The 22,731-nt window shown below is 44.3% G+C and overlaps 1 protein-coding gene across 4 annotated transcripts in view; it reads right to left on the bottom strand.

The window, feature by feature from the left end:
• The window catches only part of sorcs2 (sortilin-related VPS10 domain containing receptor 2), a 246,459-nt gene that overhangs the window by 39,622 nt on the left and 184,106 nt on the right, over positions 1-22,731 (bottom strand). For all 4 annotated transcript variants that reach the window (XM_035426346.1, XM_035426347.1, XM_035426348.1 and 1 more), the window contains exons 4-8: positions 13,217-13,381; positions 10,416-10,489; positions 7,614-7,678; positions 4,864-4,982; positions 336-425 (exon numbers count right to left, since the gene is read on the bottom strand). In XM_035426346.1, the coding sequence (XP_035282237.1) occupies positions 336-425; positions 4,864-4,982; positions 7,614-7,678; positions 10,416-10,489; positions 13,217-13,381 (513 nt within the window). The remainder of the gene's footprint in view (positions 1-335; positions 426-4,863; positions 4,983-7,613; positions 7,679-10,415; positions 10,490-13,216; positions 13,382-22,731) is intronic.

The raw sequence follows: 22,731 nt of genomic DNA, 5'->3' as shown, positions 1-22,731 counted from the left end.
AGTGCGGCTGAATCATCACACACACACTCACACTCACACACACACACACACACACACACACACACGCAAGCACGCACGCTCACACACACAGAGTATATTCAGATCACTTAAACCAGGCTTTAGAGAGGGCTCATTTCATAGGTATGCCCCACTGATATTTAAGTAAAATATTAATTAGCACATGTGCAAGTGCAAGCCTCAGAGGGAAAATCTCCACCTGGGTTTCAAACCTGCAACCACATTTTACTCACCATTCCAGTGTACAGTGTAGCAGCAACTACAACTACAGCTGAAGCTGCAGAGAATTATAGCTGGAAATGAGGGTGTGAGCGTACCTTCGGCAGAGCGTACTTGGGGAACTTCATTTGGGCAAATTCGTTCCGACGGTAGGAGACGTAGTGCTTGGTGCGATTTCCTGTGGTCACCTAAAAAGACAGGAAGGGAGGAAAACACAATAAGACTTTCCTACTTCATACTGCGATGGACTGGCGAAGCGTCCAGGGTGTATCACTGCCTATCGGCCAATGCATGCTGGGATAGGCTCCAGCACCTCCCGTGACCCTGACCAGAAATAAGCGGGTATAGAAAATGGATGAACGGGTGGATTTTCGTACAGAATCTGAAGGTTCAGAGGAAAAAAATTCTGCCAACTTCCTTTGACAATGGTATTGGCTGAACCATGCACTGAATGTACCAAATGAGAACAACTGACAGAGAAACAGTTATATGTCACCGCCTGGTGCTTCAAAGGAGAGCCATTATTGATGAGGGAAGAGGAAAGAGCAGACCCGCTCAATCTCAGCGACACGTCTTCCTCTGTAAACTCGTGTCTGATGTCACTGACAGCAGTACAGGCCCAATTAAGCCTTGAATCTGAGCCTGAGGGGGCAGTGGAAATTTGATGAAGTGAAAGAGGTGATGTAATGCAGTCTGGCGTTTGCGGTGTGGTCACCCAATCAGGATGCCAGGAGGGTTCTAACATGGCAACACATTTTAATGAAAACCATAAGAGAGACGGTGGGGGGGGTGGGGCTTGTAAACACAATGGCTGTTTGACCGCTTCTCTCTGCTCAATGCAAAATGCAAAAGGACATTTTTTTTTATCTCTTACACTCTCACATTCTCCCTCTCCCATTTTCACATGGTCCCTCTCTTTGTCTCTCCCTCTCACACTGTCTCCCTCTCTCACACACACAGACACACAAACAAACACACACACATATAGTCTGTAGGGCTTGTTCAATCCCATTCTCTTATACTACTCACTCAGTCACAGGCAACAGGGCACATACAGTAGCCACAGGAGACATTCTTATTCTCACCCCCTCCCTGTGCGTGTGTGTCTGTCATTCACTCTGTCTTATTTGCGCTCCCCCTTTCTCTCTCCTTCTTTCTCTCTCTCTCTATCTTTCTCCTCTATGCCACAATCACCCCACCCCATTCCACCCCTACATTATTAATACATAAGCAGAGTGTATCTACTTTCAGAAGGTACATTATTAAACGAAACACAAACACAATCCTTGTGTTGCCTGACCTTAAACAACAAAGGGATGATGTAGGTCAGACTGCAGTATTTTTACGCAGTGCTTTCGTGCATTGCTGCAGCTGCACGGAGCTTTCCTTCCCCTCCTCTGACGTGCAGTGGATGGCAAAGAGCCAGTGGTTTGGATGTTCTAACTTCGCACCAGCACAGAGTCATCTGTCTTCTGCAGACCGTGTGAGCTCAGAGCACTGGACCGAGCAGGGACTGGTGTTGTGGACTGTAGTTCCCTTATTGGGATTAACTACATCTTTACAGTGACATTCAGTCCTCATACAGTCCTCATCTTTGCAATCAGCATCATCATCATCATCATTTTCATCATCACCATCATTATAATTGCCGTCATCATCATCATCATCATGCATCATCATGGTTGTCGTAATCATCATCATCGGCATTAACATCATCGTCGTCTTTGCGTTATCATTGTTGTCATCATCCTCATCATCACCATCATCACACAATCATCAGCATCGTCTTCCCTACGTTATCATTGTTGTCATCATCTTCATCATCTTCACCAGCAACATGCAGTGCCTATCTGCAGTGTTTCCTGCACAGCTGTGGGTGAGCACAGTAAAATTCCCATTCCAAATGGGAGAAAAAGCTCAGACATGACTTCACCCACCGCTGGCCCTGTTTCCATGCCTTCTTACCAGAGCCAGGAGTGGGAGGGTGGCCTAACCACAGGGGTGGTGGGTGGAATGACATGTATTACATTACACATAGCCAGATGCTCTTATACCAACTCCCAGGTAGGACACTGTGGTGGACCAGGGAGCTTCAGCTAAGTGTCAGAGAGTCATTCACGATTCACTGTGTCCTGTCTTGACTGAGGAAAACGGCCTAGTGATTCTGCATAGCCAGACCTAGGATGGCCCCATGCTCCAGAATGGAGAGTAGGACTGAAAATCTATCAAACAGCAGTCAAAACAGCACCACCAGACCACAGGCAACATATTTCCAGAATATTATTGCAATAAACTCCCACAGAACTGACTTCTACGGCATCAGAGGGGAGGCGGACACATGAAAGGTCAAATAAAATGGTCAGAATTATAATAAGGATGGCAGCTGACCAAATATGAATATTCATAATTGAAATCACAGGCAATCAATCCTATACGGTGGTGGAGATCCAATAGTCTAAGCTTGCACCCAGAGCACGGAGCATGGACGTACCTTAATGTACCTCACTTGTATAAAAGTTGGCACTTTGCCAGGCTGTCAATCTCGATTAGCAATAAACATTAACGTTTAAATGAGGGCGGTGGATAATTTGGGAGGTCACTTATGTGGGAGGCTGTTATGTGGGAGGTGGCTATGCGGAACTTCACTGTAATTGTAAATGCAGGAGAGCACATGAATCACCATTCAGCTCTTCCATTTGCTCGGCTAAATTTAATGCCCTTGTGTTCATGTTTCTCCCCCCACCATGGGTTAGCGAGCGCGTGCCAAAACCAACACTGGCCCGGCACTCCCAGCCGGCCCTGGGCTGCACGGACAGAGGGGCCTGTCTTCCTTCACTGAGCACCGCTTCCTGTGCCTGTCCAGGCCGCTGCCAGCTGTGGCTGGGCAGGCTTTGGCAGCTGGCTCTGCCAGGCAGACGGGCGGCAGTCTGGAGACCTTGAGCAGAGAGAGCCAGCGGAACGCTCGGTTCCTGCAGCAGCCCACAGGGCTGGGCCCAGAAAATCACATCAAAAAGACTAGCTAAAGCTAAACTTTCAGGCCTTTTGCAGTATAGACAGTTTGATTCAGCGCTACGGGGAGTGTGCTTGTAACCTGAGGATTGCAAGCTCAGATCTTGGATGGGACACAGCTGTTGTGATCTCGAGTGAGGCCTTAACCCTTCATAATCTATGTAAGAAAAAAAGAAAAAGGAAAGAAGGTCAGATGACCTGGATTAGAGTGTCTGAGAAGCAAAGAAAGAATATGTTCTTTCTATCTGCTGTTGATGTTGAAGTTTCTAAGCCATGGAGGCACAAGAAAAAAAATCACGCAAGACAGTATTTTATAGTATTTTATATTTAGACTTGCAGCTGTGTTTACAGTATTACATTGAAGAGCATTTGACCCTGTAACTGCTTTACATGTGTTAGGAAGAGCAATAGTTTTCTAGGAATGGTAATACAAGTCTTAATCTTGCTGATGCCTCCGGGGTAACAGGATTTTAACTACATTTCCCTTCATGCATTGCAATTCTGGTCCAGTTTCTTTGAACTCTTAGCATCATTCTTCTTGTCAAAAGAAGCTCTAAACTCTGCAGGTGCTGTGTGGGCCCAATGTGTCTATGACATGGCCCCCTGGATCCCACAACACAAAAGAATGCCATGACCCCTAAGATCAACCAGTACTGGGGAAAGAGCATGGATTTTGAGAACCGGGACTGTGTATAGAAACAGCAGAAAAACTGAGGTCACAGCAACTCAAAATGTGGGGATTTGGGGTATTAGCACAGCAAACATTTACTGTTTTAGGATCCAGGGCTTTTTGCAAAAGCCTCTATTCCCTGAGATGAAACACTGTAATACTGCTGATACCTCAGCACTAGCATAAAACAAATGTGCTTGGCTTGAGTAAAACTTTTTGGAATTTAGTCTTTAGTCTTTAGTCTTCCGGGGTAAGCAATGCATTTTGAATCTTTAGCTTTGAGCTAAACAGCATCTTTCTTGTCCCTTTGTGCTATAATACTTACCTACTGAAATGCCAAGACGCACGTTCACTCAATATTTTCACTGAGCCGTACAACGAGCCAAAGAGGAAAATGATCAAATAAATGTTATATATTCAGGTATTCATTAATTTGATTTTTATTCATTATTAAATGATTTGTTTGAATCCAAGCACAGACTGTCTAGAGGGCATATGCTGAAAATCAAGCCTTTGTTTCACCTATGCAAAAGTATAAAGGGGCAGGTGTAAATGTAAATTGCAATCACGAATCATGGGGGTGGTTGGAGATTGTGGTCGTGGACTTCCGCGGGAGTGGGGTGGGGGGGCGGGCAGAGAAGGTGGCACTTGTGGTTAAAAAATATATATATACATATATTGTACCAAGGGGGCACATGCTTTATCATATATTGGTATTTACTGTATCTGTGCATGTTCAAAAGAACGGTATCTATGTTATTAAATTATTATTTATCACAAAATATTGGTTATACATTTCAAGAAAGTCTTCCTCAGAGCAGGGGCTCATAGCAGTACAATAAGTACTCAGCCTCCCTAAAACCTTCCTTTGAACTCGTCCTCAACAACCAATACTCCAAACTACTAAATGAGCTGTGCCAGCAGACTATACCTTTTAATTAATTTACCTTCACAAATATGTAGTCATCCTGAACGGATAGCGAGTTCTGGTCAATCTTCCCCAGGAACTGCGCGGTGACCATTTTGTCGGAGCAGTTCTGTATGAGGCAGGTCACATACAGGAAGCCTGTGGAAACAGAGGTGAGTTATAGAGAGAGAGTTTGGGAGCTGGGAGGTGAAGGCACTGGATTCGCTGGAGTGGAGGGCCAGGAGGAGAGGGGAACACACGCAGGGGTACCAACAGGGATTTTGGGCCCCACCACCTCAAAAGATTCCATGTTTTAATATTTTTGAGGACCCCTGTCAGTCAGGGCCCTTGGAATCACTTATGGCGCTCCTGAGCACATGACAGGTGTCAGGTGGTGGATGAGCAGGTCCTCTATGAGCAGGATGTCTCTCTGACATCCAAATAGCAGAAGATTTATTCAAATAGAGGAGAGGATAACTGCTGTCACAAAAGAGCTTTGTTCAATATCACACAGCAGCTGCATCAGCACCAGAGTCTGAAACTCAGCATTTTTTTTTCAAAGAATTGTGAAGCCACACAACAAACAGTTGAAGAAAAAACAAATGAAAACTCTGAGATGCTGTGCCTATTATTGCTGCTCTTTTCATTTATTGTTGTTTTGGTTTCATTGTTTTTTCACTCCAACAAGCAAACAACCAAATTTATTGAAATCAATGGGCACTTAATTGAACAGCATAAGAACAAACTAATTACACGTCTAAATGCTGAAGTTAAACTTTCTGAGATGTAATTATTAAAAGAGCCCACAAAGTATTCCATAAAAAGTACAGAATACTTGTTTGGCAAAAACTGAAATTTAAGGGTATCAACAGTATACAGAAACACACACTGGGACACAAACACACTCTTTCTCTCCCTCTCTCTCTCTCACACACACACAGACACTAGGACACACATTCACATATGGACACACAAACTCTCTCTGTCTCTCTCTCTCTTTCTCCCACATGCGCACACACATACACACACTAACACTGGGACACACATTCACATACAAATGCAATCTCTCTCTCTCTCTCACACACACACTCACAAACACACACACACACAAACATAAACAAATGTCCCCACATAAACATACACACAAACTGAACATACATATGTAATTAAGTTGGGATAGAAAGCCAGGTTGGGAATTTAGCCAGGAGTTTATCCTAACAATGACCACTGCAAATCCAAATGAAAGAAGTGTCCAAGGAGGAGATGGCACGAATCCTGAGGCCCGAACAATAGTGCATTTGTTTGATCATAACGAGTGCAGTGAAGCAGCTGAAGCCTACCTAGAGAAAGGAACAGGGATGATGTAATTTAACATGATTCTCCGTTTTGATGTGTCTGTCATTTAACGACCCGACTGCAGTATGCACACGAGGGCCTGTCTGCTTAGTGAATAAATCATTCGAATCTTAGCGGATAAATCATTTACAATCTCAGCAGATGAATCATTCAGAATCCCGGCAGATAGGTTTTAGGGAGGCAGCGGAGATGGACAGTGTCTCTCTGTCTTAGGGCCGGCCTGACGTCCGCGCTAGCACTGGTCAGAGCAGGTCATGTGTCCCGTTCATCAGAGAGGCTGCGGGCGACGCCCAGGGAGCCCCGCGGGGAAGCGGGCATCGTGCCTCGGAGGTGTCCCTGACTGCACCATCCTCGCCAGCTGCCATCGTTTAACCTTGACAGGAAGGAGGGGCAACAGCTTGTCCCCACATGCCTGGCTGAACCTTTTCTCTCTCTCTCACTCCCTCTCTCTCTCTCTCTCTTCATCTATTACCCATGATCCACCATCCAAATGTTTCACGCAACTAAGCGGAAACTTCGTTTTGTTTTGTTCCGTGGATCTACGCCATGCAGTTGCAGGTGCAGATTACCTGCTCTTTAAATCATCTGGATTGCCCATTACTGGAGCCAAACACAGCACGTTAGCTGGTCTGCTTGTCATAAAGACCAGTGAGAACCTCAAACAAAGCTGTGCTCTATGCACGGCTTTGCTCGCCATCTCCAAACCCTTTGCGGACGCTCCTCTCCGACTTTTTATTTGTTCAGCTGTCTGCCTGGGGCGCCATTGCAATCAATCACGGCCTGATCCACCGGAGAGGGGGGATTCTGCCCTCGCTCTCTGGCTTCATCCCTTTTCCTTCATTACTCAGACTCGCGGATGAGGGCTGAGATTAAGGGGGGATTCAGTGGCTGGACCTGATTTCTGTCGGGCCTGCCCACGTCACTCAGTCTCGCTTTGACACTGTGAACCCTCTGTCCTTCTCCTTTCGGGTCAGCGCTGTTGCAATGTGGGTAATTAGGAGAAGATGAGTCTGAATGTGCAAGCATTACAGGCCTCCCCTCCACAAGCTCCCCAGAGCTCAGAGTTAAAGGCCCTCGCTGAAGAGATGATCGAATCTCTCGCTTCAGCCTCAAACCACATCCTGACCTCTTACCAAGGTCCAATCACTACCTTGCATCTTCTGACACAGTCCTCTAATTGGACATGCGTGTGTGCAGTTTGCGCACAGGAGAGGGAAAGGAAATCATTTTGATGCTGAGCAATGTTAGCTAATCTCAGGAAGGGGGTGGGGGCCAGTGAGTGGAAGGCCAAAGAGGGTGATGTAAAGATGTGGAGGGTGAGGTTGGCTTTACACAGACTTATGCTCACACACACATGCACACACTCTAACCTGCTTATGTGCATGCATGCACACACACGCACACACACACAAAGAGCACTGAATTATACCCTACCTCCACTTGTATCCTGCATCTCCATATGCACCAGATCAGGGTCCACATCCACACCAGCCACAGACCTAAAACACAGGGATTTTTACATAAGTATGTGATTTACCGCTTTGCTTATGAGGTACCACAGTTTGCAGGACATTACATGTTAATGTATACAGCTGGACATTTACTGAAGCCGTATACTTTAAGCAAACTGCTCAAGTGTGTCTGAGCAGGCCAACCTCAGGCTCTGACATGCAAATGTCCTTGTAATGTCATACCTTGAACCTGGAAAATATTGGAGTAAAACACAAACTGACTTGGTGTAGTACAGGGAGGATCAAATTAGCATTCAACTGAGTTTAGCTGCAATGCAGTGTTACTAATGACCTAGGGAAAAATTTGGAAGAATTGAAAAATTATGAATTCCCTAGGCTGGCAAGTTTTTAATAAAAGGACATGGCGAATAATGGGTCTCTGACCTCTGTAAGGCATGAAAACCCAGCTGCACAATATAAACTGTGTCCCATTAAAAGTGTCTATACTTCTTGTGTTCGCTCGCCCATAAAGCTAATCTGATTAGGAGTCAACAGCCTGGCCTGTGGACTATCTCTTGCTTGTTGAAAGATTGAGTTGTGGTATAAAAAGTCCATTAGTGTTCCAATAAAGCTCTCTTTACAAGCAATTAGCAACCTGGAGTCTGGAGAGGGATGAGGGGTCAATGTTTGTGTGTGTGTGTGTGTGTGTGTGTGCATGCCTGCAAATAACAAAATAACAATGCATGCATGTGTGTGTGCACGTGTGTGTGGGTGTGTGCATGTGTATGTGTGTACACATGCATGCATGTGTGTGTGCGTGAGTATATGTGTGTATTGAACAATGTCTTTTCCAGAAAGCATTGCACACTGGTACAGAAAATCCCCCTTCGCAGCAGGTTATCTCTTTTTAAATGAAACTCCCAGTATGCTGCTCTCTTCGTGGTTACTATTGCATTTGGTGTCGTTTTCCATAACAACCTTGTAAATGATTCTGGACAAAGGCATCTGCCAAATGAAATAAGGTAAATGTAAAGCTGAATGTCAATTCGCCCCTGCTCTTGGTTTTCTATGCTCTGAGTATTCTTCTCAGCGTTCTGCTCTCCCAGTGTTTTTCCATCCTCTCAATGTTCCTCTGGGTTCTCAGTGTTCCTCTATTCTGTGTGTTACTCTATTCTGTGTGTTCCTCTGCTCTCAGTGATCCACTATTCTCTTAGAGTTCTACTCTCCCTGTGTTTCTCTATTCTCTCTGGGTTCTACCCTCTCAGCGTTCCTCTATTCTCTCAGGGTTCCACCCTCTCAGTGTTCTGCTCTCTCAGCGTTCCGTTACTCTCTGCGTAATCTGTCCTCTCAGTGTTCTACCCTCTCTGTATTCTATTTCTCTGTTCTCCCCTGCTGCCTGGAAAAGTGCTTGCATTATGAAAAAGTGAAAAAGGTAGTAGCATTAGCCATGTAACGTATTTTATTTGCATCATACTTTATGTGATTGGCAGATTCAACATTTAATAAGTAATAAAACTAGCCATCAAGGAGATGAAACATAAAAATAAGAGCTAATAAAAATGTTGCATGGGTAACAGCAGACCACCCTTCTTGGCTGTACCTGTTTAGTCATGAATGTGCATTTGATTTATAGGGACTGTCTTCCAAGTCTCATTTCTTTGCAAGCATAAAAGCCATCAAGGACAGATGCATTCCAAACTCAACCATCAGCTTATTCTGCACTCCTGTGACAGGATCAATTCACAGAGTTTTTATAGAGTTTTCCAGATGCAGAAGCTGGTTTTTCCAGAATCTAGAGCAGGGCTGCCCAACCCTATTCTTGGAGATCTACTATGCTGTAGGTTTTCATTTAAACCCTAATTTGGCACACCTGATTCTACTAATTAGCAGCTCAACAAGATCTGAGGTGTGCTTTGTTAGGGTTGGAGTAAAGACATACAGGATGGTAGATCTCCAGGAACAGGGTTGGGCCGCCCTGATCTAGAAAACACATGGCTGTTTAGATATAGTACGACTGTACTTGTTATAAACAACAACAACAACAGCAACAGTAACAACAAAAACAATAATAAATCATCATCATCAGCACGGTCATCATCATCATTTTACATGATCAATGATCATATTTGAGTTTGTACTTTAATTTTCTTTACCAACAGGTACGACAGAAGACAGAATTTCTATATTTACAAACCCAATAGTTTAAATCTGTAGCATGGATTTCTCCACAGAAATGCCATTTAAAAGAATATTTGGCCTTACCAGCCTGAGCCAGTTACGATTTTTATGTCTGCACAAAAAAATAAATCACACTGTCCATGTCTCAAAACTCCTGGGTTTAAATTCACTGATCCATAAAATTCAGGCCACAAACAATTTTCAGTGAGAGCAGCGTACGCGCTTTCTTTGACCTTCACTGCACATTCTCCTCCTTCTGCTTGTGAATGCCTGGAACAGGACACTAAGCAACCGGTGCTTACTTTGTGTTTGAATGCACTAAACCACATTTAACAGTGTGATTGACCACAACATGGAAAACCCCTTAGCCTGTTAGCCTGTTAGCCTGTTCGCAGAAAATACAGCCTTGTCGAATCGGGAGAGCACAGATTAGCCCTCCACCAAAGTGCATATGCTGCCCGCCATGCTTCATTTTCACTCTGCAGTCCTCCAGCTGAGTAGTGCGGTCAATGAGTCAGAGATGTGCACTTTGTGACCCTTCATGACATCACTCTCAGGAAAGTAAGTACGAAAAAAGAACAAAAGAAAGGAAAAACATTGTGCTCACCAGAAAATCCGATCCTTGGTCACACGTTCCTGCAGTAAAGTCCATTTTCTACCCAGGTCTGTGGATACGTACAGCTGAAAACCGGAACAGAATAAACGATCCTGTTAATCATGACCTGCATGCATACAAATATGACTCAAAGCTGAACATAAGATTCAAAATGGCATCCTGTTCCATCATCTCCTGACAGTGAGCGAATGGCTCGGCTCCTGTATTACCGTTTGTCAGCGCATTCAGCAATGCGTAGCGTTTTAGCACGAAAACAATTCAGCACTCGCGAATGCCCTTGCTCAATATTACAAGCCCCCCCCTCCCCCCCTCATTAATCTCAGATGACTCGAGCACACTTTGCTCTTGTGTTTGTGCATCATTGATCTTCCCTCATAATGAAAAGCTATCGATTTTGCCAACAGTGTCTTACATATTTGAACTGCAATTTGAAGAAAAAAATTATTTCAGAAGTGATTTCTCCCAGAACCCAACCTCTGACTCCCTAAGTTATTTAACTCATCTAGCTCTTTCATCAGCCCAGAAAATAGTGCATCCTTTTTCATCTTCTTTCCCAATATCACAGTTTAATAAATGAAAGGCCTGTGAACAAACTCCTAATCCTGTTTAAATCATCAAGTGCACACATCAAGCCTTAACTGTACGAACAGGATCCTTCACTAGAGCATCAACAGTGTTACCAGTGGATTCCACACATAGTGTGGATCATGAAGTTGCCAATACAATACACTGCACCAGGTGTAACAGTGAAGATACATCATCTTTGGCAGCCAAACCAAAAATTCCTTCTTATGGAAGCCTTGGACTGCTGCAAAGTCCATTGAGCGCATACATCCAGACAAAGGCAGTTGCCAGATTCTGAGGCAGAGTCAAATGACCCAGCCAGACAGAACTGTAAAATGAGCATGCTATTTGAAAATGACAAAACCCACTTTCAGCATGACGTGGATCCTAAACACCAGTGGCGTTTGGGTGGTAGCCATGTCTGCAGTGACCAGAGTGGTTAGCGGTTCATCCGTCAACACTCCGCATTCTGAGCCAGCCAAGATTTTCCCCATTGTGTCAGGGATATAACTGTAGTTCACCTGGAGTTCAGTCACTCATCTGGGTTGTTAGGGAATTTGACTTGTTGCCAGAGTGCCGCGGGTTCATATCCCAGATGGATGCTGCTGTTGTGCGCTGTGTGCTATGTTAAATTCATCTGCTTAATAAACAAAATCTAGTATTATTATGACCTACTGTGCAGTATGCAGCCTGCACTGGTGAAGGCAAATTTGGCGAAAATGAATTTAACAGACTTGTAATTTCCTTACATAAGGATGAGTGTCTTGGATTATGTACACTCAGTTCCCAAAGAAACCTGTCATCTTGACAGTCTTGCTTTTTTAAAAGCACCATTTTAAAAACTAGATATAGAATCACTTTCTACTAAAGCAGTTGTAACCAACCCTGTTCCTAGAAATCTACAGTTAAACTGTGAAAAGAATGTTTCACATTACATTATTTTTGTGGATTAGTTTGGCATGCGTATAAAAAAATACATATTCTGCCTAATTAGCAAATAAAGAAACACACTGCTTATTTGACCGCAATCATATTCCCCCTGTGTATATACTCAATGGAAACTAAATACTGATTGAGAGAACATTGTTCTATAACTGTAAAAAGTGTATTTATTTGTGATAACAAGTATTTTGCACTGTATTAACTGTTTCTAACAGATAAAATTGGTTGCCTAAATGTACTGGTGTAAACGCATGTATTGGACAACAGAAAGTTGGTTCCAACAATCTAGTAACAACGATCTACTCCAGTTGCTCCTGGGTCAGATAGAAAAAAAAGATTTAATAAACTTTTTTTGTATTTAAGTCAACTATGTGTAAATTATGAAGTTTTAAGACTTGATTTTCCCCCTGGGGACAATGTAATCTTGGGTTATTCATAACGTGCACTGTTATGTTTTCTAATATGTCAGCAGTGGTATAGTGGAAGAAAATTAATTCAGTTATTTTGTTTTCAAGTTGGGAGCAAAAGTCAAAGATGAAGTCTTAAAAGTCTTTTTTTGTCCTTGGGAAGTAATTATGTGCTCCACATTCAAGCTATTCATCTGAATTAATATGTAACGGAGCACCACTCAATCAGTTAATGGTCCACTGATTTCAAGCAAACGTATGTCAAGAGATGACTGAATTAGCAGCTGAAAACAAATATGTAAGCAGCAAATGGCTCCCCCCCTCCCCGCTCCCCCCCTAGAGAAAAGCAACTCTGACGAGGTGACGAAATGAACAGATGTTCCACCAGGAAGCCTCTGGGGTGTTGTTAAATGCACCAGGAGGCACTCGTTAAACATAGTACTTCTGGTGAGACATGACTCATCCAGGCAAAACCACCTGCAGCAGCCTCTGAATATATTCAAGTCAAACAGGACAGCACAGGAATCCATTCTCCTGTGTTCAGTAGACAGGGTAGCATCTGCTTCCTGACCATCAGAGATATATATAAAACATAAAACAATACATCAAAGCCCAGATCAGACTATGAAAATGACCTTTCCCTTTTTGTTGTGACCACCAGCTTGTTAGCGGTGACTAAAACAACGCCCTCTTCTTCTTGCTGTTGGTTAACACCATGTCAGTGGTGACTGAAACAACACGATTGACACCCCTTCCTCTCCTTTCTGCAGGCCCAAAGCTGGTTAGTGGTGACCATAACAACCAACCAATGTCCCGCCTTTCTATCCTTGCTATTGACCAATACCCTGTCAGCAGCGACTAAGCACACAGGTTACTCACCTTTTTCTCTTTGCTGTAGGCAAGCAGCTTGTCTTCCTCTTTGGGGTGGAAGAGCAGCGTCTCCACGGTGAAGAAGAGGGGCTGCCTTTGGAAGGACGCCCCCTCGTCCACGCTGATGAAAAGCATCTGATCCCGCTCATTAATGGAGGAGCTGACCAGGATCACCTGCAACACACAGAACATCCAGGTCAGGGGTCATAGGGCCAAAGGTTAGAGGGCAACCCTGGTTGTATAGTAACGCAGATATTCCATTCACTAAGACACAGTATTCTGCTTTGTATCTATATCTTTGGAAATCATCTCTAGCGTTGATGATGCAATTGTGAATGTGATTACAAATGTAATAGAATTACGAATGTTCATTTTGGGTGTGTATTTGAATACACACCCATTCATGAAAATAGACAAAGACACATAGATATGCAGACACCTGGAACCATCTGTTGCCAACCAGAACCTCCTGACAATGTAAGTATGAAAAACTGAGGGAACACACATACGACACATCTATCTTATCAGTAAACAGCACATCTTGTAGAAGCCACTGGGCTTCCAGTGGAGGGCAGGGAACACTCCATGCAAGCGGCAGCATCAGTAATTTCATGAAGAAGCAACCGTGCTTTGGGCAGTAGTAGCAGAGGCCGCTTAAACTGAGGAGACATTCTATTGATTACGGATTTTATGCTTAGTAGGTCATGAATTCACACATTAAGTTTAGGCCTGCCATATTTTTAGGCCACGATGTGCTAGATGCCCCCGCCCTCCCAGTACAAATATAACATTTCCCTTAACATTTCTGTATTTTAGAAAATAGAAGTGTTTTTCTTCACAAACTGAATTTAGCTAAATGTGATTGCTGAACTCACCACAAAAAATAATCTTGCTTTTAACTGTTAGCCAAAGTTAGGGACAAGTGTTGATTGAATCCCAGCCTGTTTTATATGTGGGCCTACATTTAATAACTGCGTCCAATTGGATCATATGGAGCCTATCATCACATGGGACAGGGGCCTCCAGGGCAGTTTCCTGTCTGCTACCACCTTAGTGGGGTTCAGGCTACTCTCAGTGTGGTCCCCCGAAATGGGCTGGCTCCTCGTTCTGGCTTTTTTGTTTAAATCCCCTGTAAGGCTGAGCGAGCTCGCTCTAAACAGCCATCCACGAGCACCACGGTCAATTAAAAGCCAGTCAGTCGCGTTTGTTCTCGCTCCATACAGCTGTCACCGCCTGTCGAGCGCTTGCCATTCTCCCCTTTCTATCCCGGAGTCCAGAGGAATGCCCCCCCGGCCGCAACAGCGGAGAAAACACGGAAAGAACGCAGAAATAATGAGGCGATCCCGCCTGCCGGACTCCTCGAAGGTATCGCCGTTCTATCGTTTTTTTTGTGTGTCGTCGCGCGAAATAATAGTTCGCAGCGGCTTTGCATAGACGCGCGGCGGAAAGGCAAGGACACAGAAAGCGCTTCCTTCCGAACGCTGAGAGCAAAGCGCTGTCACAACAACCAATCAAAACTCTTCAGCGCCCCAATGGAACAGAATGGCTCCCTTTGTTTAAATCCGACACTAATTCCTTTATTTATTTACGGCGTTTATTTATTTATTGATTCGTTTAATCTTTCATCCTGGATTCAGTTCATATTTTTAACAAATTTCACAAATGTAGTAGGTGGGTAGGGGGGGAGAGAGAGAGAGAGAGAGAGAGAGAGAGAGAGTCATCTTGGCAGACTGTAAGTCTTTTCGGAGAGAGTGGGTTTAACCATCCAGCCCCCAAAATCAAAACATGTACATCAAACAGCAAACTACAGAGAAATCTGTCCAAATAAAATAAAATAAAAAACAGCTTTATAAAAAAAAAATTCTGACATTATTTCTCTTCTTTTTTTCTTTTATGCACCCACATATAAAGGAAAAAAATATATTCAATTGTGGTGCTGCAATAGATAAAGGCTTTTCAATGTCATGATTTTAGTACACATTTCTCTCAATTTGAGGATGAACAAATCCAACAAGCACCCTTGACTTGAAGACTGCACAATAAAGTAGTAAAACTTTCATAAAAAATCTGATTAAATGTCATTTATTTATTTCAATGAGGGTAATTGCTGATAAAAGCACACTTCATTCCAAAAAAAGTTTTCTGATGAGACATTTCATATTGATGTAATTTGTACATCAAATAGCTGAACCATTTTTGTAAGCACTAAAAATTCACTGCTGAAAACCAAATCAAATTGAGCCATTATGATTCCCACACAAAAAATATAAAAAAGACAAATGTCAAAATATAAAAATAACTTCAAAAAAGACAGGACGGTCATTATGACCAAGATGATTATGACTAATTATGATTATTATAATCCTCCTTAAGCCAGACACAACACAGGGTAAAACCTGTGAAAATGCATCTTGCTTCAGACACACTGGCCCAAAGTGAACCCAACGGAATGATGGGTAGGTATACATATGTCTGCATGTGATTGGCCACCTGGGTGGATGCACGCAGGGCCCATCCTCACACCCAAATTAAGGAAAAGCCTGGAAGACAAACAACTTTGCCCTACTGACCCAAAGGAATGCTGGAAATGGGTCTGACCAAGCCAAGCGTAATTGGATTAAAAAGGTCAAAACAGTGAATAGCCCGCTGCTTGGCAGCTCCTTCTGAGCGCTCCCTAACACAGGCAAGCCATTATGCTTCTTCCTCTCCTCAACTGGCCCTGGGAGTGCCTACCACTGCCTGCGGGTGGCGCTGTCGCTCAACTCACTGCGAGGCTCAGTGCATGAGTGCGTGCGTGCGCTTGTGTGTGTGTGTGAGCAAAGAGAGCGAGGATCGCACTGGTGACCGGGTACCCCTCTCTAACTGGACAGGACTGCGAAAAACAGTTCAGTAGAAGAGAGCGAGAGAGTGTGTGTGAGAGAGAGAGATAGTGTGTGTGTGAAAGAGAGAGAGACAGAGAGAGAGAGTGTGTGCGTAAGATAGAGAGAGACAGAGAGAGAGAGAGAGATAGAGAGACAGAGTATGTGTGCATGAGAGAGAGAGAGAGAGATAGAGAGAGAGAGAGATAGAGAGAGAGAGAGAGAGAGAGAGAGAGAGAGAGAGAGAGACATCCTGTAAGGAGATCTGCCTGTGATGCTCCAAACAGAGATGTTCCCCATCCAGACTTTCCCTGGAACTTTTCTCCCAGCTGAAAAGCACAGTGCTGCTATTGTCTGCTGCCTTTGTGAGTGCAGAGAAACAGGGTCCTAGCACTTCCTGTGTCTATAGATGAAGGGGGTGAGAGGGGGGAGTGATTTGGGAGGGTGGGCGACTGTAGGGGGCTTTGGATAAAAACAAGGAGGACTATGGACACAGTGTTGGTGAAGTGCATTCAAAGGCAATCAGCACTATGATAAGCAACCAGAGGGACATGATTGCATCACCATCATCTGGTTTCCATGAACAGGTGGCTTTTCCAGCAAATTAGACATTAGACGCCATCTGTAGAGAGGGACACCGTAAGTATGGGCCAATGTATACAGGGGGTCAACGTAACCAGAACAATTTAAAATGAATAAAATAATATGAAATAAAAATAAAATAATGACAAATGGACATAAATATAAGTCCCCTTATAAAACAAATACATGAGCTGAGGCTCCTAAAAGTAGCTGTTGTTTGTTAAAAATGAACCCATGAAGGGCACACTGGAAGCAGTCAGCATGCAGTTGTGTAACACTGCGGTGAGCGCTGATTAGGGTGTGAATGAATTGCTCCCCAATAAAGGGGGGGAATCCTTTCCTTGCCTGTAGCAAAACTGCATGCTAATGCTCAATATTTAAAGTTCAGTTGATTATAATTAACACTACAAAAGTACCGCACATGTACATGCGCCCACATTCATTTGCACGCACATAGGCATTCGCACACACGCACACACACCCACACACAGTAATGAGTGTGCACACATAGACATGACCACGTAAACACGGAGAGAAGAGGAATCTGTGCAAAATAAGCGCATGCTCCAGGACACCTGTATCCCGGCGAACTATAAATCAGTAGGTGACACCGCTGTGGCGCTAACTCATGGCTGAAGAAATCACGCCAGCGAGAGCAGAGCCAGGAAAGCAAGCGCTTCCAGCTAGCTTGTGAGTGATCTCAACACCGGGGCCTGAAAGAGAGAGAATTATACAGAACTGTGCTTCAGCACAAGAGCTGCACAGGACGAAAACGCAAAATGGCTGCCAGAGACACCTGGCTCAGGTGGACTGTAGCGTCTGGGTCTAAGCAGGATGCTTTGCCCTCGGAAATGATGACAGATGGTCATCAAAGGGGTGTTTGATGCTGGTAATGAGATCACTGAGCTACATTCTTTACCCACGTTGTGAATTCCACAGAAACTGTGTTTCGGGCATTCACTGACCAGTAAGGGTGCAGGGTTTCTCATGAGTGAGCATCTGTCCTATGTAAGTAAGAATGCACGCAGGTCAGACGAGAGAGTGGTCTCATTGTAGATTCCATTGTTGTATTTGTGTCGGGCAAAAACTCAAAAAAAGTCTCTAATTTAAATAAGCATAATTTCACTCTAGTGCAGATTCCTTTCCAACCAATTTCACGCATAAAACGGTAGCTCTGATTTTCACAGGAAGTGGGCCTTCATGCATCAGGCACTGCTAAACATAAATAAAGAGAAAAACCATGCAGAATAGCATGGTCTATTAGGACCAGAATAAGTGAAACAGGGATAAGAGAGATTGTGATTTATCCAACCAGCTGCTTTTCTGTAAATCAGGGGTCTGCTTCCCAGGTCCTGAAGAAGCATACTCCTGAAGAAGTTTTTTTGTTTTGTTATTATTCAGTACTTAACTGATCAACTAAAGCAGTTACTTACAATGTTAATATACCTCATCTAGTTTATTAGGTCCGAATGACCAGCCAATTTTAAGGTGAAAAAAAAACAGCAGATTCTGTGGTTCCAGCCACCGCCTCTGAATGGTTGGTTTAACTCTCATTATGCACCAATGTGTGGACATTTGTCCACTGTTCATATACCATTGTGACTGGTGACCAGGGCCTCCAGTGAAATCTCCAGCACATAAATCAAAACCCAATGCAGTACAATATGACTATTTCATCAGAAGGCAAGCACGCGTGAATGCACAGGTTGAGGGAGCAGTCCGGCTCTCCGGCTCGAGGCTGTCTTGGGCCGTCTCAACAGAAAGAATTTCTGTGAAACAGGACGAAGCCGTTTTCATTATGTGAGTGTGTGTGCATTGTTATTTGCAGCAGTAGTGTGTCACACTGGAGGCTGCAAAAGTAAACAAATGTGATCTAGATGCACTGTGTATACGTCTGTGGTGCCAGATTAAAAGCCTACAGCGGAACAAGGAGCGCTGCCGTCGGTGACATAGAGCTGCAGACGCCCAGCCGCAATTACAGGTGTCCAGCCGCTACCGGCTGATGAAGATGCGCTCGGCGTCTCCCTCACTCTCGCGTCCGGCGCGAGCGATCCATACCGATTTTCCATAACGCCGATTTCACGACTCTCGGAGGCACGCGCATGCCGCACGGATGCACGCTCTCTCGCGCCCGCCCACACGCGCACGCACACTCGACCCTCTCTGCTGCTCTGCTTTGCTTTCTGGAAGCTGAGGGGCTGAACCACCGGAGCACGTTAAACACACATCCTGTGGTTGCAGTGAGAGAGAGAGAGAAAGAGAGAGAGAGAGGGAGAGAGAAAGAGAGAGAGAGGGAGAGAGAGAGAGAGAGAGAGGGAGAGAGAGAGAACACAGATGACAGACAGAGAGAGAGGGGGAATGACAGGCACACTCACAGAGATGGATAGAGGGAGAGAATAAGAATTTCTTTCTTTGAAATCAACTTGAAAGATGCTTGCAAGGGTTATCTCTGTTCTTCAGTTGAGGAAGGAAAAATGTCAATTCTATTTCCTATGATTCCTCTGAAGCTGAGAGAGCTGTCTGCGCGCTGAGACAAAAGCACAGAGCCCAAAGATAGTATAAATTCCTGGTGAAACAGTTGTCACTGTACTTACTACGACTGAAGAAGAGCGAGGGTTTCAGAAACAGGACAGACGCTTCTGACTTGGCTCATGCTGCTGCTAGAGTAAAAGAATGGGCAGCTGTGACCGGGTAGGGTCAGAGTTTAAATGCTCTTTAATATTTTTGGCCCCATGTCATTGTCCACTAATTCAGCAGCGCCGCAAAAGAATTCACACGAGATGGCGGCGGCTTTCTGCCTGTGTGGAATATGAGGCGCGCGCGAGCGATTTGTCCAGGTCGGCCTTTTAAATCAAATCATAAACCATATAACCCGCGCCTGTCAGAAACGGTTTCCTCAAACCGTACTCCCGGGGGAGAACGGTTCAGCCCCCAACCGCCCTTGTGACCGCCCTCGTTCTCAGCCCCCCCCCTCCCACCCACTATCCTCTCTGCACCCCCCCGCCCCACCCCCACACCTCACCCCCAGTGAAGTTTAGGAGAAGTATACAAACCAACACCCAGAAATAGATCCCGGCTTAACCCCCCGAACCTGGGAGAAACGCGGAGGCCCGAATTACACGCCGCACGTGGCCCCACAGCGGCCCGCGCTGCCACATGCGATTATGGCGGGAGCGCTGAAGACCGCTGCTCACGCAACACTTGGCCTCGCCAGCGGAATTCAATTACCGCTCGCCGAGCGCCGCGCCGCGGCTCGCATACTTATCCGGAGCTGTTTTTTTTCAGGGAGCCCCCCCCCCCCCCCTACTCGGGTGTCCAGATTGGGGGGTTCCTCTCCCCGGCCCCCCCGGGCCCGCCGACGCTGGCCTTGGGGCTCCTGGGCGGTCGGCTAGGTGAACAGGTGTCTCTCAGAGTTCAACCTGCCTCGCGTACTTGTCTGAGGGTTGCGGGAGGAAGTCAGATTAAAACGGTAATGAGGTCGCGACCCAATTTGCATGCTTGTAATAACAATGCCACTTATGGCAATTTACTTCTGACAAACACAATGAGCCAATGCTCAGACACTAAATTTTAGCATTCAAAATATTCAACAAGCAAGGATATGCATTCAGTGTTCTGATACTCAGTGTGACATTTAAAGAAAATTAGTGCCTTTCAATAGTTGATCAGGAAAATAAACAAAGTGCTCTCTGCTGAAAGTAAATCCATTAGTTTAATAATCAGTCATTTCTTACACTTAGTCTTTGTAGCTCAGTATGCTGTATATGATTAAAAAAATATATATAATAAATGTTTTAATCACTAAGATCTTTTCCCCATTTTAGGGCGTTAACCCTTTATGCTTCCATCCCCGCAGTAAGCTTTTATTATGAATTTTACTTAATGTTTTATATCAATTTATTAGTCACATCATTCATGTTACACTTAACTGGATACAAACATTCAATTAAATCTGTCGTTCAGAGGATTGACCTGCAGCATGTTTAACTAAATTAGCAGACACCATTTAAATAATGAGTTAAATTGCAGATGAGAGGTTTACTGTATGAATGCGATGTTCTCAGGAACAAAAGCATTCATGAGATCATTTTTTATTCCAATGGTGCTTTGAGATTTCTCTTTTTTAGGCATAAGTCTGCACATGATAAGCGTAAGCATGGACGTAAGCAGCATAAATATACTAACACAACAAGAACAAAAGCAATCAGTTTGCAGCTAACGCAATACACATTAATGAAAAAAACATAAATGACATCTGATGTTTCTCCTTTATATTCAGCACAGTGAGCTGGCATTGTCTGTTTTTTGGCTAGAGTATTTCTTTCACAGGGGTGTTACTTTGAGCAAACAAGATCAAAAATATGATTTCTCAAGACAGCTTTGACAGGAATACACATGTGCACATGCACACACACACACACATTGCAGACAGAAAATTTTCATTTCATCTGTACTTGTTACAGATGTTTGACAGAAAACACACATAAAAGTGTCTGCACTTTGGATAACAGTCAAACTGGGAGGAGCAGCTCATAAGGGTCTCTGTCTATCTATTGCTGATACTGAAAATGTGCTAGCAATTTTATACCCTTACGTGTGTGTGTATGTGTGTGTGTGCACCTTTGTGTGTACCTGTGCGTATACAAGTGCATGTGTGTTATGTGTACACGTGTGAGTGTATATTACAGTAGCAGTAAAATAAAAGCACTGTAACAGGACTGATATTCAGAAAGTTGTCAAATTGATTCCTGGGTAGGGTACTAATAAATTAGTATTTTATATACTAGCCAACAGAGAACGGCTACTCAAATGAGTAAATGCAGAATTGTAAGTACAGGTACAGAAGCAGTGGTGGGTTACTCAGGTCTGTGAAATGCATTATTGATGCGCCTCCTACCATTTAAAAAAAAAGATAATTACACAGGAACTGGGAGGATATCCTGATGGAGACTTCATATGGAGACTGTTAAAGCTGATAAAAAATTACAGCACTTTAAAAACACTGAATTATACAAGGAGAGTAATTAATGGGAGATGGGCCTGGTTCCAACGAGAGTGAATTTTTCACTCCTGCCCCAAAAGTTCATTAAAGCCTCTGTCACAGAGTACTTCAAGTCCTTACAGTTCCCTGTCCTGCTGCAAATTGATTCTGAGAGAGAAGCACGTGGTCCCACAATTATAGCTGTGTGGAGAATGGTAACTGTTCCGTCGCACCACGGAGGGAAATTTCTTCGCTTTTTAAACTCTTTTTTAATAAAAAAGAAAAAGCACTGCCAAAGTGCCAAAGTGAGCTTGACTCAAAGTGGATGGAAGGGAATGGCCATGAGAGAACGGCCATGATGAGCCTTGTGATCTGGGAGCTGTAATTAACGGCCATTTCCACAGAATCGCCGAGCCGGCCTCATTATGCCAGCAATCAATCACCTTCACTCGATACGGCAGCGCGTCCGGTGAACACAACCAGTTGTTCACGATCGTCACGTCGGCCATTAAGATTTAATATACGTCCAGTGTTTGGTTTTAACTGCACCTAGGAGGAACCGATTCATTATTTTTAAATGAACGTCCAATCACTCTGTGACTGCATCTGTCTGTAAAGGGTAATATAAAGCAAGCTCGAGCTGACTGCATAAAATACAGACCCCGGCTGAGGTGCTGAGAGACGCTAACAGTGAGCAATAACCGCTAACATTTATCCGCGCTCAACAGACTTCCAAACACAGCTTGAAAAGAGGGGATAGCAAAGCCATTATCAGTTATATGAGAGGACAGAGCCAAATTTCTGGCAGAACTATCCATAACTGCCTTTCCCATCATTGCGTGAGGTCCAAAAAATACCCAAAAAACGCTTCACAATCATCTGCAGCAATGCAGTGACACTGACGCAGAGGGCCTGCTGTAAAGAGTTTGACGGGGTGAATTTCAGAGCTGCCCAGGGACTGGGGATATTAAGCACCGAGGGCCAGCATACGCTGAAGCTCAAAGAATGAATTCCGGAGCCGCCATGTAAAGCGTATTATGGACCATCCAGGTGACGACAACGCACAGGGATCTTTTCAGCCCTGCATTTCATTACACTCCACA

This window comes from Anguilla anguilla, chromosome 7, assembly GCF_013347855.1.
Source record: "Anguilla anguilla isolate fAngAng1 chromosome 7, fAngAng1.pri, whole genome shotgun sequence".
NCBI lineage: Eukaryota > Metazoa > Chordata > Actinopteri > Anguilliformes > Anguillidae > Anguilla > Anguilla anguilla.
The sequence above is the reverse complement of the archived record's forward strand: the minus strand, read 5'-3'. Positions and strand labels throughout refer to the sequence as shown.